The following is a 20,047-nucleotide window of genomic DNA, read 5'->3' as shown; positions in this document are numbered from 1 at the left end:
ATAAACAGATTTTAAAAAATGGTGTAGGGAAAGTGATCAAGATAGCAGAGTAGGGAGAACTGAGCTCCTCTCCTCCTATGGGCACATCAAAATTACAACTATTTACAAAGCAAGTATCGATGAGAATGATCTGAGCACTACCAGAAAATACATGGGGTCACAAAGAGTTGGACACGATTGCGCGACTGAACTGAACTGAACTGAAAGATATAAAAAAAGGAACAACAAGACAGGAAGGAGGAGTGAAGACATGGTATAATCAAAACTCACACCCCTGGGTAGGTGACCCACTTAAAAATACACTTAAAAACATATTAAGAGGGTAAATCTTACGTTAAGTGTCCTTACCACAACAAGAGAATATGGTATCACACTGTGAGAATGAATTGCTAGCAGATCTGCATAACAAGAAATATTCAACTCAGTTCATCGTGAGAAGAAAAATAAGACAGAGGAAAATAATGAAATAAGAAACAGGATTTCTCGAGCGTCTAACCAAAGAAAAAAATAATGATAATGGTAATAATAATAATTCATGATTAATAATAACAGTAGTAGTTTGCCACTGCTGATAGCAAATGACCACAAATTAGTGATTTAAAACAGTGTTTATTATCTCACTTTCTGTGGGTCAGTAGTTCAGGTATGGCATAGTTAGGTCCTCTGCTCCAAGTCTCACTGGTTCTCAAGCTGCAATCCAGGTGTTAGACAGACTGCTTTTTCAACAAGAGGCCGAACTAGGAAAGAGTGGACTCCCAAGCTCATTCAGGTTTTAGGCATAATTCATTTTCTCATATATGAATGAGAGTCCCAATTCTTTGCAAGTTATCAGCTTTAGGCCACCTGCAGATCCTAGAAGTCACACACGGTTCCTTCCCACATTTGGTTGCCTTTATTAAGCCAACAAGGAGAATCTCTTGCTCTAGTTTGCTAAAATGGATTCTTATATAGTAGACTGCAATTAGGGGATGACATCCCATCACCTTTGCCAATTCTCCTGTCTAGAAGCAAGTCTCAGGTCCCTCCCACACTCAACGGGAAAGGATTCCATAAATTTGTGGTTCCTGGGTGGACCACAAATTATTGGAGGGGTTACCTTAGAGTCGGCGTACCACATTCTTATGACTAAAACCCACTTCCTTAGAGAAAGGAAAGTGTATTTAATTTTACAACTATTCCTCCATCATTCTAATTAGGTCTTGGTAAATTTCAAGGGGTGCATCCTGTCCAAGGTAAAAATCCACATGATTGTAGTGTGGAATTGACTTGTAATAAATGAGCTTGGTAATTGTAGGGAGTAAATTCTCAACATCTTTGAGATCAGCCACGTAGTCCTGTCCACCACTCCACACTGCTGTTGGAACTTCCATATTAGAAACGTTGTATAGAGGAGGTGTAAGCTAAATAAAATTGAAGAGAGAGAAAGTTTTCACAGAAAATCATATTATAGAAGGTACATCAATTATCAGTTGTTAAGCAAGTTCTGTATGTTCTAAATGTTACTGTATGTTATGTACATACATTCACCATTGTACTACTATCTTAGAAATAGTCTGAAAATGCAAGCAGCATATGCAAGCAGAATTGAGAGAGAGTGACAGGGAGAAAGAGAGAGCCTGATGATTGTGTATATTCCTGGCTATTGTGAGTTTATCATTATACTTCTTATTTCAGTAAAACCAAACCATATTTTTATAAAATTTAAAATAGAGTGATTTTTACTACTTGCATTGTAAAGACCTACATATTCTATGGACTAAATTGTGCTCCCCGCAAATTCATATGTTGAAACCTTAAACCAAGGTGATTGTATTTAGAGAAAAGGCTTTTAGGAAGTAATTAAGGTTAAATGAGGTCATAAGGTTTGGATCCTAATCCAATACGATTGGTGGCCTTATAGGAAGGGGAAGTGAAAGAGAGAGAGAGAGAGAGAGAGAGACCTCTTTCTTCAACCAGACACAAAGAGGAAAGGCTATGTGGACATGCATGGAGAAGGTGGCTGTCTCTAATCCAGTAAGAAAGCCCTCACTAGAACCTGACCATGCTGGCACCCCGGCTCTCGGACTTCCAGCTTCCAGGACTGTTGGAAATAAATTTCTGTTGTTTAAACCACTCAGTCTATGGGATTTTTTTATGGTAGCCAAAGGCGATTAATGCACCGTAGATAATTTCAGCAGAAAGACTAAGAAGAAAAGGTTACATGGACCAACTTATAAATCCTTAGAAAACACTAACTTTGGCCAGGAAGAGGTTTCTAAGACTAGAAATGTGCCTGGGGAGACCCCTGACTCGGTAACTGCACCATGAGTTCTCTAAGTAGAGTGATCTGCAGGCAGAGCATTGGTGTAGCCATTCCACATGTCACAGTCAGTAGACGGGTCTTTGCATTAGCAAATATCTTAAGTGCAAGTCCCTTGTAATACTGGGAGACCTTGGATCTGGGCTTAGAAGCAAGTGGCAAATAGGAATGTGTAGCCATGAGAAGACAATGTTAAGGGTGAAGAAGGAAATCAGTGAAGATTAGCACTAATGAGTACTGCATGCAAGGGAACGGTGGGCTAAGGACAGCCTGGTGCATTCAATGCCAAGCGCAACTGATGAAAGAAGATGCTTGCTTTTCCTGACTTGGTAGTGTTCTCAGTAGAATAATACAAGGTATAAATATTCAAATGCAAGGATAGAGTGAGATAAAGAATAGAAAAGCAACACAGCACAGAGGAAGCAAGAATATTAGCAAGCTTTAAGGCACAAGTGGGTCTGAGGAGCTCCTGAAATCAGAATACACTTTATGCAGTAATTTAATACCCTACTTAGAAAGAGCTGGGAAGCCCAGAAGATGTCAAAACGAAAGGAAAATGAACATTCAGATCAGGATCCAAATGACATGTGGTGGCTTTGGCCCAGAAAATTTTCTTTTCTCACTTTTGGTGATTATATTGGTAATTACACCTGTCTAACTTAAGATGTGGAGAAGGCAATGGCACCCCACTCCAGTACTCTTGCCTGGAAAATCCCATGGACGGAGGAGCCTGGAAGGCTGCAGTCCATGGGGTTGCTAAGAGTCGGGCACGACAGAGTGACTTCACTTTCACTTTTCACTTTCATGCATTGGAGAAGGAAATGGCAACCTACTCCAGTGTTCTTCCTGGAGAATCCCAGGGACGGCGGAGCCTGGAGGGCTGCCGTCTATGGGGTTGCACAGAGTCGGACACGACTGAAGCGACTTAGCAGCAGCAACTTAAGATGATATTACTTATAGTTGTGACAAAGGTTATTAATTGTTAAAACTTATATATTGTTTACAGTTTAAGTTTTCTTTTCCTCCCTAAAGTTCCAAGCAAAAGATCCATAATTGAACCTGAACCGCCATGTATTTTGACAGAATCTGCGAGCACAATGATGGAGTTAATACCTGTGATTCAGCTTTTATCCAAGTAGGTATTTGAGTCTTATAGGGTAAGGTCACCATCTAAAAAGCTTTTCCTAAAGCAGCTACATACTCTTGCTAGCACAAGGAGTTGTTAATCACAAGAGTAAATAGCACTCTGACACAGTGTGTGAGTTTGTGTGTGTGGGCATACACCTCTCCACACACATACAACTAGAGCAGTTTAGGGGAAAATCAGATTTTTCACACTACTTGAAGTTATGCATTTTCACTATCATAGTTATTATGGGAACAGTGAAATTGCTTTTAAAAAACTCCAAATTTCCACATGCTTGATTTGAAAAAAATCCATGTATCTTTGTTGCCCACTTGTTTAATTTGAGCTCAGTCTATTAGCCAGAAGCTAAAGCCATCATTGGATTTCCTTAAATCCTGGAAAAATTAACAACAATGCCTATTCACTTTAATATGAAGTTTTTTCACAAAGGAAAGTTTTCATATATAATATCAAGATATACATGGACATATCATTATCTGGCAAATAGCATTGTTTTTTTCTAAAGGTGATAATCCTGTCTGGAATATCTTTAATAATTCATAATTGTTTTTTAATGAGCAATAAATGACATCCAGAAACTTATTAGGATAATGTTAGTCCATTTTATGTGGTTCATTTATGAGGGATGGATAAGAAGCCCGAGAATATGCTTTAGAAATAAAATTGTGCATCTTTAATTCTTTCTTTAAAAATATGGTCTTAAGTGCTGAGAGTTTCTATTTTTTTGAGAAGGAGTAAGTGTAACAGAAGAATGGACTTTTGATCCAGGAACCCTGGGTGGTATTCTGGTTCTTTATTAGCTAAATGATTTCTGACAATTCACCTAACCTCTCTGAGCTTCTGGAAAAATAGAGACAATTTACCTAACCTAATATTTATCTGGGAAGGTCATGCTGAGAATCAAAAACAATGATATGGCAAGTGGTAAGATCCCCCCAAATAGCATCTGATCTATACAAAGTATCTGGCATAGTGAATGGAGCATAGTGAGTAGGTGCTTGATGAGTAGATACTATTTTTACAGATTTCATTTGCAGTATGCAATTGGTGATTATTGTTATTGTACCTGGTGGAAGTGCTTCATGTTCTGATCAGGGTTTCCCCAATCAAAAGCTTGGAACCGACCAGAATTAACAGCCTATTAAAAAATACAAATAATAAACATGTTAAAATGATATACGAAAACAACATACATATAAAGACAGTAAGCAAAAAATATACAAAAAGGATTGACATAATATCCCACGCTTTAGCACATGAGCTAAAAGTCAAAGTTTAATAAGTGAAATAATAAAAATGATAAAAATTGATACAAATTCATGGAACTATCTTTTCTTCCCTTTTATACTTTTCCAGGGAGAAGGCAATGGCATCCCACTCCAGCACTCTTGCCTGGGAAATCCCATGGACGGAGGAGCCTGGTAGTAGTCCATGGGGTCGCTAAGAGTCGGACACGACTGAGTGACTTCACTTTCAATTTTCAGTTTTCACTTTCATGCATTGGAGAAGGAAATGGCAACCCACTCCAGTGTTCTTGCCTGGAGAATCCCAGGGAAGGGGGAGCCTGGTGGGCTGCCGTCTATGGGGTAGCACAGAGTCAGACACAACTAATGTGACTTAGCAGCATACTTTTCCAATGAAAATCTTTGAGCAGTGATGCCTTATAAATAAATTCTATGCTGCGTACATAGACATGTTTTTAAAGATGCTACATTGATTCTTGAACATCTTGGCTTCAAGAGTTTTAATATTTTTTAAAAGGCACTAGCTATACATTAAAAAATGACTGCTACTGTTATTACACTTTGTACTTTGTCATCTTATCAGATGGTCTAGGGTATTATGACTATATTCCTTAATCTTAAACATTTTTGCTACCTTTGAAAGGAATGCTCACTCAAAGTACATCTTCAAGGCTCTCTGAGGTACAGTGTCTGTCTGTCTCCTGTCTATATGTCCAAGCAGCCTGCCATGTTGTCAGTAACATGGCCACAGGCTGAGTGTCTGAGACACTGTGTGTGCCCTTTTCTTATTTTAAGTTTTAGACTTCGGATATTAATATAGAAACATAAACACTTCTAGGGGTTCCTTTTTCTGGTTATTTGCCACCCATTTGGATTGAAGAGGCATAATTTTTACATTTACCTCAAGCACTTCGTTAAATTATTTTCAGACTACTCCAAAGGTTTTTTTTTCCTTTAACTTGATTTTTTTTCACATGAACTGATTTAATTCTGATTTTTTTGTTTGAAATGTTTCCCATTGTGATTTATATTCACAGAGGCAGTAGTCTGCTGTGGTTGAAATTCTGTAGGTTTTCAGCAATGAGAGGCAATAGAAGGTGCTATATAGTTAGGAACTTGGGTTCTAGCATCAAACAGACCTAGTTTCAATCCAGGCTTAATGGATTATTAAATCTGTGATCCAGGCTGTATATGCATCTTCTCTAAACCTGTTTTCTCATCTGTGCAATGGAAATGACAATAGCATTCTTCATAACTTTATAGGGTTATGAAGATTAAATAATGTACGAAAAGCATGTGGCACCTAGGAACGGTCAAGAAATCACTCCTTTTATTGATATTGTTACCATCATGTCATTATCATCATCCTTGATTTAGCTGTCTATGTAACTTATAACCAAATATTTTATCTCCCCACCTCACTCACTTATTTCTATTCTCAAGAGAACTTTCTATCAAAGGAGAAGAGATAGCTTTAAGAAGAGTCAACTGTGAGAGGTAAGGATTGGCTATGACATTTTTAGAGTGGGGAATATCAATGGCTTCATTGAAAGATTGTTAGGCGAATTCATAACAGACAATGAGATATATATCTGGACAATAAGAACTCATTGTAAGTGCTCAATGAATATGGAATCAAAGCTGTATTATCTGGATAACTATGCCTTTCAGAGTCTACCTGTCTCCTCACCAGTAGGAAGCCCTAAATCTGGAATATCTGTCTTCCTTTTGGAACTTGAACGCTTATCTCTTGAGGGTGGAACTCTTCAAAGAATTTCAGAAATCTTCAACTAGTATTTAAGACTATCTACAGCAGTGCTTGTCAACTTTAAAGCATGGGAGAAATTTATCAGCGTGTAGGTTAAAATTCAGATTCCTAGAGATTTCAGATTCTTGTTCAGCTTTCTAAAGTATTTTAAAATTAAGATATTTAATTAAATATTAAATATTAAACCTCCCCCACTTGTACATGTGCATACACACATACATGCACTCAGACATATGTGGCTTAGAAAGCTATACCAACTGAATCTGACTTATCGCTGAGCTTGCCAAATACTGAGAAATATAGTAACACACACAAAAAACTTAAATGGAGAGTGAAAACAGAAACCCTTAATCCATTTTAAACCCTCTCTAACATTTAATTTCCTCTAAATTAAGCAGTATTTCCACACTCTGAAATCGCCCATATCCCAGTTGGAGGGTAAAAAGATCTTTCTAGAATAGCATTTATCATGTTATGTATAGCTCTGTTAGAGTGAATGATTTCCCGAAAGAAGAAACACAAACTTTTCCTAGATAAGACAATTAGGAGTAATCTGAAGATCAGAATTCAGTCAGAATATCTAGGAATACGCATAGGGCCTGGAGAATAGATGAGAGGAAAGCAAATCGACATGAGTTGATCTGATTCCAGAAACGTCTACCTGGCAGTGGTATAACCCACAGAGCGAGCTCTCCAGACGTGCTCCTTGGGGATCTTGCAGAGATACGTGTGTGTTACATCAGGAAGTGGGAGTACATACCTGCGCCCAGTGAAGCATGGTCTGAACAGATGTTCCGGCGGAGCTCTGTGCAAAATAAACATCTAAGCGACTCTGCAAAGTAAAAAGATTATTTCTTACCTGAAGGCTAATCATGAAATCACACCACAAGTGAATTTGAGTATTTTCTTTCCCTCTCTCACCTGACCCAATCTCTCTCTCTCAGAATAAATATGTACCACATCCTCTGAAGACAAACTAAGCAAAGAAGCCCATCTTTAAGAATTTTCTCTTCCCTCACCTCTATTCTCCTGCCTAGGGCATTATCTGTGTAAAGCCCACAGAGGACATCCTGTGGTCAAAGACAAAAGGCAATGCACTTTTTCTTTCCAGGTCCAAGAATATAGTCAAGAGATATTTAATGAAGCCTCAAATCCTCCTACTCAAGCAGATGAACTCTCAGCTTGGGTTGGAAGCGAAGAACATGCTAGTTGCATTCCAGGAGACAAAAAAAACTTTGAAATGTGGTTTCCATGCAATTAAGAATGAACTCTCCTTATCTCTGTCCAACAAAACAATTGCTTTCCTGGATCTGACTACTTACACGTACCATGTTTAAGTTTTTTGGATCAAATCCGCTCAAAGTAAATATAAAATTGCTGCAAATACGACGAAATATCTTCCGGTTGCATACCTTGGTGGCAATGAATTGTTCAAAAAATGTGTGAGGAGAGAACATCTTGTCACCAAATAATACCTGCAAGATCGATTTAAGACATCATCAACTTTCATGGATGTAAATGTCAAGTGGAAAACGAGTGGTAAATCAGTCAAGCACTGGACATGGGTCACATCTGCTCAGTACTAGTCCTCAGTGAAACCAAAAAGCCCATTAAATTTTGTCTTTATAGTCCTCCCAACTCACCTCTTGAAGCTTTTTCTTCCAAGATCCTTTAGTTGAAGTGTTTTTTGGAGCATTCCCCTAAAAAACTAGTCTCCATAGGAAATTGGTAAGGCTTTGGGGTCAGTGATATCTTGGTTTGATTCTAAACTCTGTCTCATATTTGGTTTTCTATTATTCTGGATTTCCTCAACTAGAAAATAGAAAATAAATGTGCACTAAGAATTTCTGTGTAGATAATAAATCACATTTAAAATACACCTAGTGCAAAGTAGGCAAGGTGGTAGAGTAGGAAGACCCTAAGCTCATCTTCCCCACAGGCACTCGAAAATTAGAACTATTTACAAAGCAACTATTGATGAGAAAAACCGGAAGACCAACGTTTGGCTAATAGGAGAGAAAAGAGAAAACAAAAACAAAAATCTTAACTCTCTAAAAGTTGATACCATGCCTATCATTTCATGGTCAAATCCTATAAATTTTGTCTTCTTTTTGCACAACCCTGGCTCGGTTTCTCAACTGAAGTGTAACAATAATTTCTATAACCATTCCTTCATCTTTTGCCCGTCTTATATCTTTTACTCTCATTCACTTCCATTTGGTCCCCAAGAGAATTTTTCTAAAAAGAGCATTATGCATGCCATTCCTTTGTATAAATACCTTCCATGATCACCCACCATATATCTAATATAACCCAAGCTTCTTAACTTGGCATTTAAACCCACATTTCCAATATTCCTACATTTCCTACAGAATCTATTCATACATTTCCAATATTATTTCTCATGGCTTTCACAAATTTAAAGCTAAATAAAGTCAATTACATGTGATTTCCCATGGCTTGAGCTTCACCCCTTCAATGGTACTCAGATTTCCCTCTTAGTTTGGAAAGACTTTTTACAAGACATTGTAAATTGAAATCTTGTCCTTTAGCCCAAACTCAGAAATGCCATCCAGGAAGTCTTCTGTGATTCCAATGACTAGAAACATTTTCTCTGAGTTTGTCTGGCAATGTCTTTGATCTATCATGATTTTGCTGGAATTTCTATTAGGAATTAGTGAGTTAGTCACATGTGGTAGCTTCTCTATTGGAGTTAAAGCATCTTATGGGTAATATTTCTAAAACTACAAAACTGATCAATCCATTTCTCTGTTCAACATTCTTCAGTGACTTCCCATCACCAACAGAACAAAACTCTTTAACATGACATAGCTGCTTTCTATGAACTGTCCATTATTCTCTTCTTGGTCAAGTCTTCCACCATTCACACATGTACCCCAATTTTCAGTCATGCCGATTGGCTGAAAAGCAGCTTTATAGGCATAGCTGTTTCCTGGTGCCATTCTTTTGAAACAGCAGCTCCTAGATCATCTTTTCTTACAAAATTGAATTGAACTGCACCACACTATAGGTAGATCAAAACATATTGAAAGTTGAAGCAGAGTTGTGCAAATTGAGAATGTGAAGATCCTACCATCTCAAAATATCTGTTAACTTTGTGGGAATGCTGAAATAATTCAACAAAAAGTCTGGTGCTGTTTGCCTGATAACATAGGACTGGGTTGGACTGAAATATCTGTGGTAAAAGATGCCCATGTACTCCGAGGGAATCTGTGAGCATTTTTCACATTGTTACCGTAGTTTTACTGCTACGGTCTTTCTTGGTTGTATAGGTATGGAATTAAATCACCCTGGAATAATTTGCTTATCTCTCACCAATCAGAACTCCTGGCTTCTATAAAAATTCTTTCACTTTCATATGCTTTCACTGAAATCACTAAACAGTCTAATCACCTTCTGTCTGTTAGAGGAGAAGCCCATATTACTATGTAACAGGAAAACACATGAACTCACATAGAACAATTCTCTCCATTGAGCAAATAATCATTTAGTTAGCTGGCAGCTAGCAGAAATCATCTGAGGTCTAGGATACTGCCTATGTTTTGAGGAGTTGACAAACAGAGTTGACGAAGTGTGGGCAACTTTGGACTTTTAATAGTGTTCTATGGAAATCGTGACCACAATAACAACAGCTGGAACTTATTAAAGGCTAACAATGTGTAAAAGATTTATATATATGTACTCACTTAATCTTCAGAGAAGCCCTACGAGTAGAGACTACTATTATCCTCACTCAATAGATGAATAAAATATTTCCTAGAATTAAGGTCTTGACCAAATTCACCCAGCTACCTAGGAGTCAAATTCATGCCATCAGACTCCATACAGTCTGAAATACTACATTATGCTGTCCTTGATACACTAGGGGGCACGGGAGAGAAATTTAACCTACTAAATTAAACCACTGATGCTTTTGAACTATGGTGCTGGAGAAGACTCTTGAGAGTCCCCTGGACTGCAAGGAGATCAAATCTAAAGGAAATAAACCCTGAATATTCATTGGAAGGACTGATGCTGAAGCTGAAGCTCCAATACTTTGGCCACCTGATGTGAAGAGCTGATTCATTAGAAAAGACCCTGATGCTGGGGAAGATTGAGGGCAGGAGGAAAAAGGGATGACAGAGGATGAGATGATTGGATGGCATCACTGACTCAATGGACATGGTTTGAGAAAACTCCAGAAGATGGTGAAAAACAGGGAAGCCTGGCATACTGCAGTCCACGGGGTCGCAAAGAGTTGAACATGATCGAGCAACTGAACAACAACAAATTAAACCAATTAATCAGCCCATCAATCAAATCAGCTTTTGCTATATCTGTGATTGAGGAATCATGTGAGAGAGAAGCCTCTAAATAAAAAATGAAGACAGTAGAGTAGAATGGTATCAGAGTGAGCATCTTGAACTCAATTGGCAAAATTGTGCATCATCAGTAAACCTACATGTGTACCTCAAGCCTCTATTTTATTCTTTCTAGATGCTCAGTTGTGTCAGACTCTGTGTGACCCCAAGGACTATAGCCTGCTGGGCTTGTCTGTCCATGGAATTCTCCAGGCAAGAATACTGGTGGGGTTAGCCATTTCCTTCTTCAGAGGATCTTCCCGACCTAGGGATCGAACCTGAGTCTTCAGCATTGTAGGCGGGCTCTTTACCACTGATCCACTTGGTAAAACTTTATGTCTCAAGTTGTCTTTTCTTGAAATCAGTAGACATAGAGCTAGTTTTAGTTACTACAGACTGAAACCTGGGGAAAAGTTGTCACATACCTTGACTGCTTTTCTGGAAAGATTTGTTAATTTTTTCATAGGACTTTGGGTGTATTTCAAGGTGGTGACTGGAGCCAATGCAAAAAATATCTTAATCCTTTTAGCCAGCTCTGGATTAGTGGAGAACGCTATGAAAGCTGAAAGGAAAGAAAATACTAATTCATGGATTTAGAACAATTCTTACTTAACTCAGACACTCAGAGTAAGCACAATCTGGGGGCAAGGATTTTTAAATTTCCAAAGATGAAACTGGCTAATTCAGAATAAAGTGAGTTTCCTGTTTCTGAAGGAAGCAAATCTACTTACGGAGAATATTACAGAAAGGATTCAAATTCTTTCAAAGGTTAGATTTTATATATACGTAGAGTTTCTAAAGGCATTATCACCATTAGAAAGGATTTGTAAGTTCAGCCATTTATAAATATGGATGATAATGCTCTCAAATGTCTGGTGTAAATGCTCTTAGCATTGTCAAGGTCTCTAGCTGAAAAGACAACAGAGAAGAGAATGGAGAGCCTTGTGGAACTGCCAATGTGGCCCATCCACATCTAGCCTACCCTAGCACCCACTGGGACCTAACTCAAAGTCACATTGATTGTGGCATGTGATCACTGAGATTTGTAATTCTCTGCTTTCTTTTTAGTTTCCCTTACTAGACTGTGAGTTCTTCCAGGGAAAGATGTATACCATATTTATCTTTGATTTCCTGTTATCTAACCCAGTGCCTGGCAAGTGTTTGTTGAGTACACAAATGAAGAAATAAATAATTGACTTTCTTACAGTCTTATCCATTAATCTCCAAATTTAGTCCTGAGGGGGCAGGAAAATCCCTTAGTCATCCTCACTTTATTTACTCTTCAGAAAGACAGCCAGACGTGATGTTTTTCCAACTCAAAGTTCCCAAGCTAGAGACTGCACAGAGGGAAGAAATTCTGACCCCTTTCATGAATATGAAGAAAATCTCCTGACACCCTCAGATCACATCTGCCCCACATACCAATGGTGGTGCCTTGGGAGTGGCCCACGTAGTAGAGTTGCTCTTGTCTGGTTTTCTCTATGATAAAATTGATTGTGGCTGGAAGGTCATATTTAGCCATCTCATCCAAACTGCCAAAGGAAAAAACAAAGCAAAACAAAACAGCATTAGAAAAAAATCCATCTTATTGTTAGGCTTGTAATACTTAAAAATATGCGTTGCAAATCTAGATACTTAGCTTTTGTTAAATATAAGACTAGAATCAATATATGATGTCAGGCATCTTCTGAGGATCTCGTCTTGATCCAAGAGTAACTTTGTGTTAAGAAACTGAAAAATCTGACTTACAAATCCTACAGAGTTGTTGCAGTTGTTTGGTCGCTAGGTCATGTCTTTGTGACCCCTTGGTCTACAGCATGTCAGGCTCCTCTGTTCTCTACTGTCTCCCAGAGTTTGCTCAGATTACTGTCCATTGAGTTAGTGATGCTATCTAACCGTCTCATCCTCTGCTGCCCTCTTCTCCTTTTGCCTTTGATCTTTCCCAGCATCGGGGGCTTTTTTTACCCAATCTACAGAGGCTTTTCACTGAATTATATAGCAGATTTACCAAACTCCTTTGGAAAGAAAAATTACCTGGAATACTTATTTTACAAACAGAAAAAGTGAAGAGACTTGCAGACCTCAGCCCAGACAGACTGAATCAACATTTCAGGGAAGAGGCCTCAGGGGCTTTCTCTTCTGTGTGTAGTCAGGAGAACATTCATCTTGGGAATCATGATGCTATTTGCAATGGTGCCATGACACAACTGGACTGGGATGTGGACTTAGGGATTGACAAACGGCTTCCAGGAATAAGGCGGGAATGAGGTTAAGGAACAAGCAACTTTAGTGACCTTCAAGGCATGGTTCTCAGCTTCTCTACAAATGCCAGGTTTGCTTCTGTGACTCAGCTGGCCTGACTTCTAAGGCAGACAGCATCCCCAGGGACTGCTGCTGGCAGGTTGGCTGCACGGAGAGATTTCAGCACCCTCAGTCTATGGAGGACAGAGTTCCTTCACTCCTCAGTGAATAAACACTGGAGTGTCATCTCTGCTCAAGTGCTTGGCTCATTTTGACTTAACACGAATGTCTGGTTCTCAGGATTTTCAACCAGAACATTGTCTCTGTTCCCATGTCTTGATCAGTGTAATTATTCCTCTTCATTAAGCATACCATGTAAATTTCTGGACTGCGCATTGACAATGTGATAGTCCTGGAATTTGCATTTTGATTTTTTTTCTTTCTTATATACTTTACATACACACAGGCCAAGTGGAGTGTTTAAAACAACTATCAGTGCAATAATAAGGGCATTTATTTAGAGCTTGTGAAGAAAACCTGGGTAGAGGAAGGTATGTTTATTTCCATCTTGTGGATTCCACAACGTGCAGTTGGACAAAAAGGGAAAATTCAAAAGGGTAGTTGCCAGGAGCCAGCACGGGAGTCCCCACCCATGACAAGGTCATGTGGGAGAGTTCTGGTGGGCAAGGCGAGCCAGAACTCGAGGGGTGCCCCTCTGGGCCTGCCTGAGCATCTACCCCAAAACCAGAGTCTGTCTGTTTTACTGCTTCATGACTTTCACCAACTCTTCTGACAGTCACGGGGGGCTATCCCTGACCACCTTTTCTCTGAAGGAAATCAACTTACAGCTCTAGCTAATTAGCCTCCTGGGCATAATAGGAGTGTTTCAATCCAAACCCCTCAGATGGCTCTCTAATTTGCCTGACAGGTTTACCTGGACTCCTACAGCTACGCATACGATTGTTTACAGTCTTCCAACCGCAAGAGGCACTGGAAGCTTAAGATATTCAAATAGTATAGAGCCTCTCGGAGAGTTAGAAATTGTTAGAACTAGTAGATTTCATTGTTGAGCTAACACTTGCTGTCAAGTTTCCACATCCCCTGTATTGTATCCTTGGAAGTGTATTAATTAATATAGTTGGTACATAGAAAAAATAAGTAGTGGCCTTGGTGCTAACAACTTTAGACCCTTAAGGTAATAAATTCTTTCCTTGTTGTAAACCCACTGCACCTCTGCCCTATAGGAATGCAACTTTATCTAACACCTTCGGAGGATGGTGCCAAACTTTAAAATAATTACTCTTAGAGAAAATAAGTCTTATGGTTGACAAACCTTTATCAGAGTCATAAAATGTTAACAGGCCTTCTGGCCAGAAGATGATGTAAATCACCTAAACCATTTGTATACGATAAGTTTGCGGAAAAGAAAGCCTGGTCTCAATAAGGATCAAAGACTGCTGACTTTGCATGATTTCACACCCCCTATTATCCTCTATGCACAACTTAAGGTATATAAGCTCCCTTTGAAAATAAAGCTACGGGCCTTGCTCAAAGCTTGGTCTCCCCGTGTTGTTCTTTCTTGTTTCTTTTTCTCTCCTTTTCTGTTCTTCCTTCATGACATTTAATTGGAGTGTGGGGGTCCTCTGGGATCACTTACTTGCCTGGGCTTCTAAGACCCACTCGAGAAGGTGCCTAAGGTGGGGCACCTTCAGCGATTCGAGAGGGCGCCTGCGGCCTCCGTGGTCAGAGCAAACCTGATGTCACAGGTTATATTGATTTTCCCCATAAACCAGTTATAATGAGCCTCTAATCTCTCTCCTTTGCTATTCTAATCACCAACACCATCCTCCAGAGGAAATCCCTAGATCCAACCGGGGCTGGACCCCGGTAGGTAGTCATCTATATAAAAGAGCAATGTACACACTTTAGTCATTAGTAGTGTTCTTCTTACCTGAAGGCCCAGTATTCTGGTGATTTGGGTGAAAATTTCAGGTGTTTTCTGGACCAAGTATTTCCCCGGCTATTCCCCAGCCACACATCATAACCAACATCTGCCAGAAGGAAAGCCAAGCTGTTGTTGGGCAGATTGCAAATCCAATTACTGGCAGATGCAACTAAGCCATGTTGCAAATACACAACAGGCTTTGGAGCTGCAAAACACAGGCAATGAGAATTTTTTATCTGAACTTCCTTGGTGCCTACAAGAAAATTCTCTCTTTTGACTCCCTGTAATACAAAAGAAAGGTTAAGAAAGGAAATTTGACACCTCCAGGCAAGTCTAGGTTTTAGGATTTTGAACTACTTCTGAAGCTGGTTAAGTTATTTATCTTCTCCATGTCTTGTTTTTCTCTCTGTAAAACTGGGATTATGTCCAATGCATTGAATTGTTAAATAGCTGTTGGAGTCAGAGTGTCCTGCTTCAAAAATTTCTTCTGCTATGTATCAACCTCTTTGTGCTTTAGTTAACTTATTTTGTAATGGGGGATAATAAAAAATGCTATCTTATGGTGTAGTTATAAGAATTAAGTTAGAATTAAGACACATAATTTTGTTCAGCCACGATAATTACCTGCTCTATAATTATTCACATTAATGACATTTTATTTCTCAAAAAGCGTCTGATTACAAAGCTAATATTTTTCCAAGATAAGAACAAAGACAATAAAAATGCCATTTGTTGACTATTTCACTGAATGCCAGGTACTATGCTAGTTAATTTGCATTGTCAGAAAGTGAAGTGCAAGGTCTTAAGTGAAATGTGCACAAGGTAAAATTCTTCATTTGATATAAAAATTCTGCTCAAAATGTAGAATTGGAACAATTTGACTAAAGAAAGAGAAAAGAAGAAGAAAATGGGGAAGTGGTGCTGAAAACATCAAGAAGAGCAAGAGAAGTGACTAGGATATTTCTGTCTTTTATAAATGGTTTATGATGCTGTGTTGGTACCACAAGGCTTTCCCACAGGTCCCCTTTGGGGCTCGACCAGTTTCCTGAGATTGAGTAGGCGAGACTGGAGTCTCAGAGAGCCTCAACTATCTGGAAGCAAGGACCAAAATCTATATCCATTAATCCACCTTTTGAGAAAAAGACAGAAGGAAGAGGTGTTACTAATTCTGCTAAAATACAACCAAAGTGCAGTCACAATCCATAGCTCATCTCTAGTCTGAGCCCTCAGGCAGCTTCTCATTGTAGAGACAGCTTTCCTTCCATGCTTTTTGGCATCTACCTGGCAGAACTGACAAGGTAGAAGTTTGGGCAAGAAAAGTTCTCACGAGTATTTCCAAAGGTAATGGAGTTATTTTAGGGAATGGTCAGTTCTATAAAGTGAGCAACACTATTCCATCTAGATTGCGTAAATTTTTTTTTTAAATCTTCTGACAAATAACCCTTCTAATATTGGAAAGTTTGTTTATACAAAGCTCCAAAGAATAAAAGGCGCTAAGAAATGAGAAAAGAAGCAAACAATTCTTGCCAAGTGGATCCTGTCTTCTCTCAGATACTAACCTGTATTGTAGGGAGCTAGGAATGGCTCTTTAATTACAATCAAGTATAGAACTAATAGGGTCAGGTTTACTGTAAAAAATAAAATCCAAATGACTTGTGTACAGAACTAATTACAAATGGAATAAAAGCAGTTAGAAAGCTATTGCAGTAGCTTAAACGATAACTGATATTGTCAAAGATAATGGTGTCTAAGCCTGGACTTGAGTGACATTGAAACTGAGAGTTTTCAGATTAGAGAGACATTTAGAAGGCAAAATTGGTAGGTCTTGGTGATTGGCTGGATATAGAAAGTGAGGGGAGAAAGCATCAAAATGACCCTAGAGTTCTGGTTTTTAAGCTGGAAAGTGAGTATTCCTAGAATAAGACCACATTTTCTTTTGTTTCCGTGTTTGTTGGGAAAGAGGACAAAATGATGGAGAAAAAGAAAGACTGAATAGTGTATGCCACAATGATTTAAAAACTCCAGCATTATACAAATGACATGGAATAGTGGAGGTGATGGTGATGATTTTCCTCCACTAGAAGGAGGAATGGAAGAGAATAGGCTCTGTTTTAGAATCACAGCTGTCCTGCTGCTTTCGCACATCCAGGAATCTCCCCTTAGGCATAATTCCTTTCATAATGAAATAAATCCTACCTGTTTTTGGACATCCTCTTCCATGAGGAATCCTGTAAATTCCGAGGATATAACCATCTTCTGTGACAACGTCATATGTTTCATAAGGATAGCCCCAGTAGGAAATAATCTGGCTCTAAAAAGGGGAAAGGAACATGTATACCTTCATCATAAAATGCCTAGATTTTTACCCACATTGCAATATAATATGTTAAGTCACAATCTACTGTTCATCTATGTTTTGGAGCAGAATAGAGCAGGAAAATCAGGATGATTTGAGGAGGGTTTTAAAAGGAAGATGTATGCCAAGGTGTTGGTAAGGTAAGGTGGTACATGGTAGTTTTCTTGGCATGGTATTATTAATGCACTCAGGCTCACTCTGTAAATGTTTTTTTGAAAAATTATATCATTGATAGTTCCATTCTTAAAGTTCTAATACAAATGGGTATGGGTGGGGACATGATGGTACACAACGTATACAAGAAATATGTTTCCCAATGGAATGAAGCATATAGTAAGCATTTGTGACTGGTCTTTTTGTTTGTTTGTTTTTGTTGTTTGCATAGATCGATTTCATTCCACTTTGTTCTAGTCCCCTTCTGATATGAATTTCTGCCTGTTAAGATATTTTTGTTTATAAGCAGCCCAAACCAAATCTGGCTTACTAAACTTAAAATGTACATGAATGTAGTTCATAAATCAGAGAAACTGCTCTATAAAAAACCTCAGAAGAGCCCAAGGATTCTCTAAAAAGATCATCAACAGGAATTTGTGAACTTTCTCTTCAGGAAACCACAATAAAATGGTAGCTCAAGCCACCAGCAGAGGGAGCCTTACTGCCTCAAATTGAGTCAGGTTTTGCAGTTCTTTGTTTAGTCAACTACGCCAAGGAACAAAAGTTGGAAACACAGATTTAGTCAATTTAGAATTTTTAAAAACTAGACAAGCATACCAGTCATATCTAAAATGACAGCAGGAAAGCCCCTAAAATGACAATAGCTTAATAATTCCTTATCTTAAATATTTGTCCTTAATGAACGACTTACAATATTCATATTAGCTTCAGGATTTGTGGTGCATCCTTTCTTGTGATAACCAAATACAGGTCCAAGAAGAAGCATCCAGCATGTTGCTGCTAAAAGCTGCCACATTTGGAATCTACCTGTAAAAGGAAATATTAATATATTTGTCATCAAAGAGAATTCTAAAAGTGAAACTCTGTGTAAACTTTCTATAAGACTACTGTTGGAGGGAGTGGAAAGATCCTTCTAGGTGGTGTCCTAACAAATAATATACTTAATTATTCAAGATTCATCCCATGGAAAATCTGAACTGGTGACTTTTTAGTAAGAAAAGAAAGAAAGAAGAAAGGAAGGAAAGCGGAAAAAAATAAAACCAATATCAATTAAATCTACAATAGATAATTGAACAAAAGAAGGAAATGTATATATAATTCACAGAAAAATCAAAGGACAAACATATGAATCAAAGCACATTTAATATCTCTAGTTATCAGATAAATTAGTACTCTTCTTCTGACGGTGGAAGCGAGTATTGACACAACCTTAATGGAAAGAAATGTGTTAGCACATATTGGAAATTTAAAAATATTTATACACCTTACTCTATAATTCTAATTCCAAGAGTTTATCCAAAAGAAAAAAAAATATGAAAGCATCATCTGTAAAATTTACCTTAGTGTTTATCTTAATTTCCTAAAATAAGAGAGTGATAAAATAAATTATGGGGGAGGAAGAATGGAATTATTCAACACCCAAATATTATCTTTTTGCATGATATGTGAATTCCTATTATATAAAACTAAGGGCAAAATAATGCAATTTGTGCATACATTTTGATCTCAGTGATATAACAAACTATAAAGAGAGAGAAAGGACTAAGCATCAAATTTTAATTATGGTTATATATAGACAGTAAATTTTTTCTCATTTTTAAAGGACTCTCCATTTCTAAATTTTCTATGTCCAATATTACTTTATCATAAGAAAGAAGCTGTTTTTCAAATAGAAAATTGTGAAAATTATGAGATGAAGTATATTCCTCATTTGGCTTTTAAACTACTTAAGTTGAAAAAACAAATAATGACTGCAAAAGTAACAGAGGGGGGCATTTTGCAGGTGATCTCCCATTAACCACTATATAAAATGAAAATCTCAATGATGATGACAAGTCTCACTCTGTAAGAATGGAAGGATTTTTCAGACTATGCCTTCACTAATCTGTTACAGAAAATTTCATGAACTCCTTTCCTGGATTTGTCAAAGTCATAATCTTTGTTGAGTATATCAGTTCAGTTCAGTTCAGTTCAGTCACTCAGTCATGTCCAAGTCTTCGCGACCCCATGGACTTCAGCATGCCAGGCCTCCCTACCCATCACCAACTCCTGAAGTTTACTCAAACTCGTGTCCACTGAGTCGGTGATGCCATCCAACTATTTCATCCTATGTCATCTCCTTCTCTTCCTGCCTTCAATCTTTCCCAGCATCAGGGTCTTTTCCAATGAGTCAGTTCTTTGCATCAGGTGGCCAAAGTATTGGAGTTTTGAATCTACACTATAATTAATATGATTAATAATATATGGATTACGTATGTAGTACGTGTGTGCTTAGTCGCTCAGTCGTGTCTGACTCTTTGCAACCCCAGGGACTGTATCCCACCAGCCTCCTCTCTCCATGAAGTTCTCCAGGCAAGAATACTGGAGTGTGCTGCCACTTTCTCCTCCAGGGGACCTTCCTGACCCAGAGATCGAAGCAGAGCCTACGGAATCTCCTGCACTGACAGGCAGATGCTTACCACTAGAGTCACCTGGGAGGCCCACATAATACATATGTAATTTGTGTTAATAT

At 38.3% G+C, this 20,047-nt stretch overlaps 1 protein-coding gene across 1 annotated transcript in view; it reads right to left on the bottom strand.

Annotated features, from left to right (window-relative positions):
* Positions 1 to 352: 352 nt before the first annotated feature.
* The window catches only part of LIPK (lipase family member K), a 41,165-nt gene continuing 21,470 nt past the window's right edge, over positions 353 to 20,047 (bottom strand). Inside the window, exons 2-10 of the mRNA XM_025274096.3 lie at positions 18,227 to 18,342; positions 17,202 to 17,316; positions 15,012 to 15,210; positions 12,242 to 12,351; positions 11,245 to 11,381; positions 7,787 to 7,933; positions 7,219 to 7,290; positions 4,513 to 4,584; positions 353 to 1,400 (exon numbers count right to left, since the gene is read on the bottom strand). Of these exons, the coding sequence (XP_025129881.3) occupies positions 1,173 to 1,400; positions 4,513 to 4,584; positions 7,219 to 7,290; positions 7,787 to 7,933; positions 11,245 to 11,381; positions 12,242 to 12,351; positions 15,012 to 15,210; positions 17,202 to 17,316; positions 18,227 to 18,331 (1,185 nt within the window). The 5' untranslated portion in view covers positions 18,332 to 18,342 and the 3' untranslated portion in view covers positions 353 to 1,172. The remainder of the gene's footprint in view (positions 1,401 to 4,512; positions 4,585 to 7,218; positions 7,291 to 7,786; positions 7,934 to 11,244; positions 11,382 to 12,241; positions 12,352 to 15,011; positions 15,211 to 17,201; positions 17,317 to 18,226; positions 18,343 to 20,047) is intronic.

This window comes from Bubalus bubalis, chromosome 23, assembly GCF_019923935.1.
Source record: "Bubalus bubalis isolate 160015118507 breed Murrah chromosome 23, NDDB_SH_1, whole genome shotgun sequence".
NCBI lineage: Eukaryota > Metazoa > Chordata > Mammalia > Artiodactyla > Bovidae > Bubalus > Bubalus bubalis.
The sequence above is the reverse complement of the archived record's forward strand: the minus strand, read 5'-3'. Positions and strand labels throughout refer to the sequence as shown.